General features: G+C 38.8%; 1 protein-coding gene across 1 annotated transcript in view; it reads right to left on the bottom strand.

Moving 5' to 3' along the window:
- Positions 1–598: 598 nt before the first annotated feature.
- The window catches only part of trappc11 (trafficking protein particle complex subunit 11), a 62,134-nt gene continuing 51,829 nt past the window's right edge, over positions 599–10,903 (bottom strand). The window contains exons 23-30 of the mRNA XM_067982547.1: positions 9,883–10,002; positions 9,134–9,199; positions 6,061–6,217; positions 3,788–3,899; positions 3,444–3,535; positions 2,235–2,368; positions 1,851–2,018; positions 599–1,283 (exon numbers count right to left, since the gene is read on the bottom strand). Of these exons, the coding sequence (XP_067838648.1) occupies positions 1,239–1,283; positions 1,851–2,018; positions 2,235–2,368; positions 3,444–3,535; positions 3,788–3,899; positions 6,061–6,217; positions 9,134–9,199; positions 9,883–10,002 (894 nt within the window). The 3' untranslated portion in view covers positions 599–1,238. The remainder of the gene's footprint in view (positions 1,284–1,850; positions 2,019–2,234; positions 2,369–3,443; positions 3,536–3,787; positions 3,900–6,060; positions 6,218–9,133; positions 9,200–9,882; positions 10,003–10,903) is intronic.

The raw sequence follows: 10,903 nt of genomic DNA, 5'->3' as shown, positions 1-10,903 counted from the left end.
TTAATCACAATTCTGCCAGACCCAAAAGTGATTTATTCATGCACAAGTTGTGGCACTAAACTCTGGCCTCCAGCTTTAAAAAGATTGGACATCCCTGTTTGATGCCATATAGATTAGATCTTAGGTTTGACCACAAGCGATTCTGCCCACTTGTAGGAACAGTAGTCTAGTAATGAACATGAGAAAAGTGTGGGGGGTGGGGGTGCCCAAATGGTAACAGTTCCATTTACCTAGTCTGGTGATTTAGGCAAATTAAAAAGATTCCACGACACACCTGAACGATGAGCAGAGTGTTCGTGTGGTGCCCTGGCCTGGTACTGACCAGACATGAAACCGTATGGTTGAGGTAATCGGCAGGGGAGTTTCAGAATTCAGTCTCAAATTTTGTTAGAGCCATATTAATTTTACAATCATTCATTCAAGGTCTATCATAGAATTATATAGACAGAAATTACAACACAAAACAGGACATTTGGCCCAACCAGTGTTGGTGTCTATCCTCCACACAAGCAGCAGTCCTAATCTCATGTGGAGGAATGTGAGTAGTAAACAGGATCCTATCCCTCCATGTTATATTAACGTACTGAGCTATCCTGGATTAAATTAATTAATTAGTTTAGTTCTTACAATTTCAAGACTCAATTTTGCATCTAACATTCTGGCTGCTGGTATTATTTTTCCTCCATTTTTTTCCTGTGAGACATTTATAGCCAGAGAGTAGTTACATGCAAATTCTATTACAAATCAAAATCTGAATTTAGTTAATACTGCAGCAGTTTGATCAAATAACTTGCACACAGAAATCATGCTCATACATGATTTACTGAAAGATACTTTGTAGCAGCTCCTTCCATCAAATAGTATATCAAGGCTGCATCATGACATTATAAATGGAAAATTTACAACAGCATACAAACATTAAGATCTTATTACACTGAAGTTTAACAATACAAAGCTCATAATGAAATCATGCAACAATCTTTGCAAATAATTCTTAGTTCATTATCAACCTACTTTTGTTTACAGAACAATAATTTCAGCATCTTGAAAGGTTAAGCTTTTACGAGTCCCTGACCACTTGCATGCAAACACAACTGTGCAGCAATTAGGAAACATTGAACTCTTGTAAATGCTGCAGCTCCAGTTCATTTTATACATCCATGAATAAGATGTTGATTTAATCCATTTCTTTGCTAGTCGTGATAGTTTGATCTTTGTTCCTCAAAACAATTTCTCCGTCAAGCAGCTACAACAATTACTTCATCCGCTTGCCGACCCTGTGGCTAAAATGAAACCAAAAGCATAAAAAGTTAAGTATGTACACCTGTAATTTATATTAAGGATGATTAATGTCAGAACAATTGTTGGAAAAAAATAATAATTCTTCCCTATGTAGAAGAACTTGCATTTCTACAACACCTTCCACAACCTCAGGATGTCCCAAAGTCTATTTGCTTCCAGCACAAACAGCAATGTGATGATGATCAGATAAAGTGTTTTTTTTTTTAAGATGTTGGTTGAGGAATAAATATTGGCCAGGACTCCAGTCTTCTTTAAAATAATGCCATGGAATCTTTTACATCCACCCGAGGGGGCAGATGGAGCCTCGGTCGAACGTCTCATCCGAAAGACAGAACCTCCGACAGGGCAGCACTCCCTCAGTACTGCACTGAAGTTTCAGCCTGGATTACGTGTTCAGTGGGGCTTGAACCCACAACCTTCTGATTCAGAGGCGACAGTGCTACCGACTGTGCCATGGCTGACACCTATGTACTTCACACAGAATGTATGGGGTAAACCCTTGCACAGCTAAAGTAAAACAAAGTTGAAAAGTGTCTGCTTCAGCATACCTTTACAAAGATGTGTGTGGGAAGGAATCTGCGCAGTAGCTGGTTGGAGACTGCAGGAAACCGTGGCAAGCTTATGTTGAGACCTGGGAGTTGTTGGTATCCAGCCATGAGGGGATAGAAGTTGTACAATAACTCTTGCTCAGTGTCAGGTAGAATTCGCAACCGGATCTTATAAACAAAAGTCAGAAAATAAATAGGAAGCAATTTTGAGAGTTGAAACAAAAAGCAATTACTGTTCACATAATTACTTGAATTATCCACAAACATCAACAAATGCCTACATTGTTGTTCCATTCTCATCCCTCCTCCTCCTCCCCAAACAAAAAAAATCTTCAAACCTACCTATCCAATTAAGTAAAATGCGTTTTTAGCTACAAACTGTACCTGTTTGAGACCAGAAAACATAAATGCATCATTGGGCTCCACAAGAATCTCCACATCCTGCACTAGTTTGGTCCTATTTTGTAACCAATATTTGACTGGCAAAGACTCACGAACTCTACCATATGAGGGAAGATCTTTCAAAGAAAGAAAAGAAAATAGTCAGTGACATGCTTTCAAATTTTGTTTAAAATGTTGCATAGACCTCCATTAATGCAGAACAACTACATATTTAAGTATGCAAAATTCATTGTAGACTATTATGGAAACATATACACAATACTAATTAAGTAAAATCTAAGGAACAATTTTAATTAGAAACATCTAAATATTATCAGCAAATGACTAGTTTCAAATGCGCCACCTTCCCCCAGTACAATTATAGAACTTTTATACAACTTAAAATATTGTACAGAATGCAAATAATTGTAATTTTGTATGTCAAACATTTTTGAATAAATCAGATTTAGAACTTCAACATTTTCCAATAGCTATAACTTGGGCACTAGACATTGGCATGTATATTAGCTCCTTCTTAATAAATCCTTACTTGCTTGCTTCCTCCTTTGGATATTGTATCACGTCTTTGTATATTATATATTTGGATATTGTATGGGTACAGTAGCATAGTGGTTATGTTACTGTAGTAATCCAGAGACCTGGACTAATAATTAATATTTTAATTAAAATAAAATCTGGAATAAAATAATACGATTACTATCAGTAATAGTGGCCATGAAATTAGCGGATTGTTGTAAAAACCCATCTGGTTCACTAATGTCCTGTGGGGAAGGAAACCTGCCGTCCTTACCCGGTCTGGCCTATATGTGACTCCAGACCCACAGCAAAGTGGTTGATTCTTAACTGCCCTCTGAAATGGCCTAGCAAGCCACTCAGTTGTACAGTCTCACTACCAAAAGAACTCCCTACCTAACAGCACCATGGGAGTACCTTCACCAAACAGACTGCAGCGGTTCAAGGCGGCAGCTCACCACCACCTTCTCAAGGGCAATTAGGGATAAGTAATAAATGCTGACCTTGCCAGCGATGCCCACATCCCATGAATAAAAAAAAACAGGTCTTAAAATTCATCATTGGTTTATGGACTCTCTTGCTGGTTGTAGAATTGCTCCTGCATGCTACACTTTATTCTTAAAACTTTTAAATGTGATGTTATGTACATATAATGGGCAGTTGCATAATTCAGTTCACCTGCATGAACATAGAGTGGAATTGCCTCCACAATCACATGTGGCAACGTAATCATCGAGTTGACAACGGGAACACTTTCAGCAGCAGAGGTCCTATCAAATAGCAAAACATAACCATTAGTGAATGCTTAGGAACACTGGTTTTCTGTTTGGATTTGCAACTTACTGGAACAAGGCAACTTCCCTGTATCAAACTAAAGAAAAATTTCTGCTCCAAGACCTTGCCCATCAACAAGCTGTCTAATGGCATTTTAAATGTACATCAGTATCATAACAAAATTTTGTTGCTTTCGTAGATGGAGCCAAGCTTTTAATTGCTGTTTGAAATGATAAAATATACTTTGCCTTTTCCAGGTGATGATATAACGACCCGAGGCAACTCCAGTCTGATTAGTAGGTGCTGGTGGACACTGCAGGCAGAAGCACTCACTGGCACTTTCTCCTGTCTGTAAAATCACTACACAAACAAGATTTTTTAAATGCTGAGCAACTGTATCAAGACATCAAATCACAATTGGATTTTTAATTTTATATATATTGTTGACTGACTTGTTATTCAGTTCTTTCAGTCTCAATCATTTTGTAGCCAACAAAAAACAGGCATCAGCATGAGCAGGCTAATTATTTTTTTAAACTTTGCCAATTTCCATCACCCCCCATCCCACTAAAGGCTGTGGTATGGTTCCCAGTTAGTATGAGGCTATTCTTTCATGAAGGTCATCACAGCTGATTCATATTCTTCCTCTACCAATGTCCACATATCTGCACTACCAGCAGGGCTTGCTGCATAATCTTTATTGAGTTGCCACACAAAAGGCTACTAAATAAGGTCAAGTCCTACGGGATTGGGGATCAGAGTTTGGGTTGGATAAGGAACTATTTGCATTCTCAAGACAGAAAGTGGTTGTCAATAGTAGTGGTTCTTTGTGGGAGCCGCTTACAAGCGGAGGCCTGCAGGGATCGGTGTTAGGGCCATTGCTCCACCATCTTAAATCAATGATCTGGATGAGGGAGTTGGAGAACTGTCTGCAACTTTGTGGGTGACACGAAGATATGTGCAGGTGTAAGGACCTTGGATAAGAAAAACACATTGCAGCTAGAGCTGGATGCGATGAGGTAATGCACTTGTATCTGGCAGGTGTCTTTTAATATAGACAAATGCAGCATGATGCACTTGGTTAGGGGTAACTTCAAACGTGTACACCATGTAGGGCTGTGTGCTTTAGGCTGCTGAGCGGGAAAAAGACCCGGGGGTTATAGTGCATGAACCACTGAAGGTCCATGACTATTGCAAAAGAAAACAGGGCGTTAGGATGTACAGCCAAGCCAATTAAAGATAAACAAGAAATGCTATTATTTCTCTGTATAAGGCTTTGGTCAGACACATCTAGAATGTGGTGTCCAGTTTTAGTCTCCTCACATAGTAGGTAAGAGACACCCTGGAAAAGGTTCAGAGGAGGGCCATAAAGTGATGGCCTAGTTTAAGGGCCCTCAATTACCAAGATAGGCTGAGAGAGTCAACCTAGTAAGGCTTAGGCCAATTATAGTGCCTCTACCTACTCTGGCTTAGGTCAGAACTCAGCACAGACTGGGGACAGATGCTAGGCCATAGCCATGGCTCAATGGTAGCACTCTCGCCTCAGTCAGAAGAATGTCAGTTCAAGTCCCACTCCAGAGACTTGAGCACAAAATATAGTTGACACTCCAGTGCAGTACAGAGGGCATACTGCACTGTCTGAGGTGTCGTCTTTAGGATGAGATGTTAAACCGAGGCCCGGAGACACATCTGTCCTCTCAGGTAGATGTGAAAGATCCCATGGCACTATTTCGAAGAAGAGCAGGGGAGTTCTCCCCGGTGTCCTGGCCAATATTTATCCCTATAAAAAAGACTATCTGGTCAACACATTGCTGGTTGTGGGACCTTGCTTTGCACAAATTGGCTGCCACGTTTCCTACATTACAACAGTGACTACATTTGAAAAGTACTTAAATTGGCTGTAAAGCACTTCGGGACATCCTGAGTTCATGAAAGGCACTATATAAACGCAAGTCTTCCTTTCCTAGGGGAGTAACCTTATATCAACAATTCTTTGCCTTGGGGGTGGTGATACCCTGGACAGATTTCAACATGATGGAGCATAATCATAACTAAATTGCCACTGATTAGAAACACTTTGAATGTTGGCATGGACCTCCATGACACTGACCAGACCTCCGAACTTTCTGTTGAAGGGGACCTTCCTTTAATGGAAAGATAAGAATGGTTATCCAGCACTGGCATCATCCTTTTTGTACCATACAGAGGATTGATCAAAGATTCCATTACAGGCACTGGAAGATTTACGAGCACTTATACAAAATCAACCTGGAAATACTGAGCATTAGCCAATATTGAACTAGTTTTCCTTTTGGAACCCACTGGTGCTGCCTCAGTTGAACAATTACTCTCCACAACCACTTATCAGTGATAGGAGGTCAACCCCAGTGCTCAACCTGGGTTTACTCCTGCGGGATGTAAAGGGTGTTAGAATGAAGAATGCATCAAATCCAGAAATTAAAAAATGAAGTTAAAAAATAAATGACTCTCAACTATAAGCTACAGGCAGCATAAACTGTACCTTGTGCCAGCTGCGACTCCATCTGGTCAACCGAAGTCATAGAAGGTGCAAGTTCCAGCTTGCTGGTTACTATGGTGAGTGACCATGGAGATGCACTCAGGATGTCCATCATCAAAAGAAATGGAATATCTGCAAACACCCGATCCATGTGTTCAAACTGCAATATACACATTTTTTTTAAATTAAAAAGATAAGCATGACACCAAACCCCTGAGTTAAAATAAAATACATCATGGACTTGGTAGGAAACTCGCTGAATCACAATCGAGCTGCCACAATACAGGCCAAAACAACACATGAATAGTGCTTTAAACTGGCAGAGTTGGAACTGTCCCTTAACAGGCATAAAGCAAAATCTTAGTTATCCTACTGTAGAATTTGAGCCCAGATCTCCAGTAATACTTAGTCCGTTCTATCAATTTTTAGAAACATTGCTTTAAAAATATATCCATACAATTAAAACTTCTGAATCCAGCAAGTGCTCAATATTTGAGGACAATGATTTTAAATGGCCTAATTGAAAAACTGCAATACAGCTCTTTTCTTGGAGAGTTTGGGGGTGGGGGAAATAATTTAACATTAGGCAACTTTGTTCAGAATTCATTTCCACCCCTACCTAAAATACTGCACTAACTCAGAACATTTTTTTTGTTGACTATTTTAATTCTGCCACTAAATTACTTTGTGCCAACTAATTCTTAGCATTTTGCATTTATGATTATGCAGCATCAGCATTACTGCAAATGGAGACAGATTAACATCTTCATTAATCAATATTTACCAATTAAAGGAGGAAACTAGGCACTGCAGTTAGTTCAATACTGGGATGTAGGCTCAATACCAGACTAATGTGATGACACTTGTGGCTTAGAGCAGAGAGCACTTTATTCCACATGACCCATCTCAGTACAAAATTAATGACCTGGGAAAAATAGCATGTCAGGAGTGAGAGAAGAAGAAAAAAACAATTGGCCCATAAATGCAACTCTGTGGTACATTAACTCTTCTGTCATGGCATTCAATTGAATTTTGAATAACTCCAATGTTTTTGCCTCTAGTATCTTGCTTTGTAGGTTGTTCCAAACATTTATCACTGAATAAAGTAGTTTTTATAGGAAATGGCTTTTGATTGAGCCCATCCAAGGAGTAGAAGGCCAAAGTAAAACTCTTGAAAGAGATAAAGATGCTGTTTTTGGTACTAAAGCATTCTATTTCCCAGCACTGGCAACCCTCTACCTGATCAGCACAATTAACTTTTGGTCGACCTGCCTATTCAAAAGGAACACGGGTGCCTTATGTAAACAGGGAAACAGTTAAAAGTTCCACTGCAAGATCCCTTGATGACTCATTCTGGGAATAGCTGAGTCACATAAAATCATGAAGATCTCAGGATTGGTCTCCACTCTGTTAGCTGGTCTCAGTGGAAGTGCATGAAGGGATACTTGACCATATTAATGTGGAAGTGCATGAAGGGATACTTGACCATATTAACTCTTTATTAACTCACTTAACTCACATAATAGGTTTAGCCACAACATACATAGAAACACAATTGTGTAATTACGTTTAAGCCTTGGTATGTTGATAATTAAGTTAGTGCTTAGTTCAGCCTTGCCTCTCAAAGATAAGGGTGTAGCTGACTACAGAATAGAATAGAATACAGTTTCTTGAACGGCCATGTGGCCTTGAGACTAGCTTCAGCCCTACTGATAACAAGGACAAGAATGTAGGGAGGAAGGGAATGCTCAGGCCTACGTGCAAAAGTGATAGATGGCCATGGATGTTCGGGGGGCAGGCTCACTACTTGATTGACCAACTACCTGAGCCAATAAAGAATGTATGTGTACGCCCATATTCTGTAACAGATTGGCCTTCTTTACTGAACTGTATAAACATGAGCTGTTTCACTGACTCGGGGAAGTTGTACCTTCAACCATTGTTTTGAGGTGCTCTTCCACTTGTATACAAGTTGGGCTCAATAAAGTTTCTCTTTGTACTACTTGTTTGGGTGTTAATGCATTGGTATAGTATAAGTTTCGACAGGTCTCCACTCTGTTAGCTGGTCTCAGCCAGAGCCTCAGTGATCCACAATTAGGGAGGGGAATATCAACCAGAGTTCTCACTTCTGATTGCCATCCAGTGACCCTTGCTGGAAGTATGCATGTTCAGATGCCAAGTGAGAACAGGATCATGCCCAACTGCGATGACCCCTCCATTTAATAGCCTTCATCTCAACATCAAGGTTCACACAAATAATAGTCACTTGGGTTAGGTACTGGAGGATGTCTTCCACCCGCAGAACACTGCAAGGAGCAAATGCCTTGGAGGGGAGTATGAAAAATTAGCAAAGTGAGAATAAGTGTCTGTTCCTTATTTTTAATGGTTTCTCTATTCAGTATGCAATTTTAAAGGAACGCAAGATTCCTATCACACTTATGTCTACTATGTAATGACCATGAAATACTTTCCTTACAACAAGGATGTCCATACTTTTTGGCATTGTGAGCTACTTAGTTGCTCATCATGGAGCCCTACAGACCATATATGAAATACGGCCACTTGAGTGAGTTACTAGAGTTTGCTTTAACTCTTCTTGTAAATTTTGCAACTTAAAAGTGTTATCTGTTAAAACTTTAGTGGCTCGCTGTTCGCACTCTAGCCAAGCCTGGATGACTTTTTTTTTTAAGCTTTTCCAGAGAGTTGAGCTAGGTAAAAATGCACTGACCTCCAGCACTTCCTCCCACCTAGTGAGACTCAGTCAGTCCAGGCTGCCAAAATGTAGTAAAGTTGCACAACAATTTAGAAATGAGGTGGCTATTTTACAAATATTGTAAAACAGTTCTCTTGAAATAAAATTTAGCTGAACAGAGAAACCAAGCAGATAGCTGTGTGGAAGGAGGGTGACACAGGCACCAAAGAAATGAATGCTGTTTCATAGACTCGATAGCCAGGTCCTCATATGGCCCACAAGGCATATAGTTTGGACATATCTGCTTTAGGATATAGTTTAAATCTTCTTTATGTTAAAGTAAAACCAAAGAAAGCAAATAACTAAATTTACTCTTGCACTTACTTTTGTAGAAACAAACTTTGCAGTAACATCAAATGGAACAACTGTTTCAATAGTGATGGTTTCATCCTAAAAGGCAAACAGAACCTTAAAAACCCTGCAATGCTGGAGCCAAACATTTACAAAACACAGAACTTCTACAAAGATTTTCATTTGACCTAATTGTGTAAACACATTATATAATTAATCTAGAGATACATTTGAAGATCACAAAATTATTTCACATTTCAAGGTTTGAAATTTTAGATAACATTTTAGCAGTTTATCAGAAACAAATCACTAACTTGGAAATGCTATTTATATACTGTTATTACATCTTCTATTTGTATTACCACATCCTTTTGATTTTTATGTGCACTAATTAAATTGCAAGTACTTATTTTTTTAAATACAAGAAAAACTGCCTGGAATATTTCTTCCAAAAAAGGAGAATTATACACTATGTTTAGACAATTGGGCATTGCATTCCTTACAAAATCCCCAGATAGGCATTCTAAATAATGCACTCCTGTATTGGAATAAGACAAGCCATAGGATAGAACCTGCACCGATAATAGGGTGGCTTATATTCTCATAAGTCAAGTTGTAAGTGACAGTTAACATTACAAGTGGGAATATAAATCACATTCCACAGGTACATTAAAAATGTTATCTATCAACTTAACTATACTAAAAATAGAGATCAATATAGGAAGAAAAGAAAAGCCCAAACAACCTAAAATATCAGCAAGGTTCAGGAAACCATCACTGACCTTATGGCATTTGCAAACAATTTCTTTGCCTTCAACGACGGTAGTAACAACATAAGAGACATGAACCAAAAAAATTCTCGTTCCAACCTGTGCACATCGGATATGCAGAGGTTTCTTCACCTATGAAAGATATAAACAATTAGTTTAAGATCAAATATCTAAACACTATTAAATGTCAAAGTAAAATAATTTATGAAATAACTAATTTTATTTAAAAATGAAACTTTTGCCTAAAGTCCACAATATGTGAAGAATTTTGGGAGTAGCTTCAACAACGTACTGTGGATTGTGTCAGCTATTTGTCAACACAACCTCAGCATAAAACAACTATGCAATGCAGTATGTAAATGAAACAGATCCCACTACTGTTGTTCGCCTGTCACTTTCTGCTTTTCATTGCCACTGAAGTTGGGTTTCTTAAATTTGTCAGAAAGCAACTTTTAATCAACATTCAACCATTACTTAAAAAGAAAACATGCATATTGATTATCACAAACTGATACAAGTGTTTTGCAACAATGCCAAATGAAGGACACAGTGCAATAAATGAGCGCACACATTTTAAAAAAAAACAAGCACAGTTAAACACAAGTTTGCAATGGGCTTCCTAAAATCCCAAGTGTGTTAATTTGTACTAAAAGTAACACAACTGAATGGCCAATCAGAAAGCACCTGCAAGTTTGCTGCCTAGCTAGCTAAACCAGACAAGATATATGTGCTCATTGGGCCAATGCAGCTGTGGAGTGCATAATTTTGGAGTGATATGGTTTCCAATTTCTGTGCTGTTCTTCCAGATGACTCACAGACCAAGGTTTGCAGATCATAGTTGACCATGTGAGGGCAAGAATAACTGCTCTGGAAGATGTGGAGGAGTAATACATTGATAAACAAAGCGGTAAGTAGGCATGTAAGCAGTCACCTGGCTGTGAACACTGTCACAAATCTGTAGAAGCTGAAGGGATATCCTGATAAAAGGCGTCTGGCAAAAGTGTCAAGGTCAGAAGTGAAGATGACCATGAAA

Source organism: Heptranchias perlo, chromosome 4 (assembly GCF_035084215.1).
Source record: "Heptranchias perlo isolate sHepPer1 chromosome 4, sHepPer1.hap1, whole genome shotgun sequence".
NCBI lineage: Eukaryota > Metazoa > Chordata > Chondrichthyes > Hexanchiformes > Hexanchidae > Heptranchias > Heptranchias perlo.
Note: the sequence above shows the minus strand (reverse complement) of the source record. Positions and strands in the feature narration are given on the sequence as shown.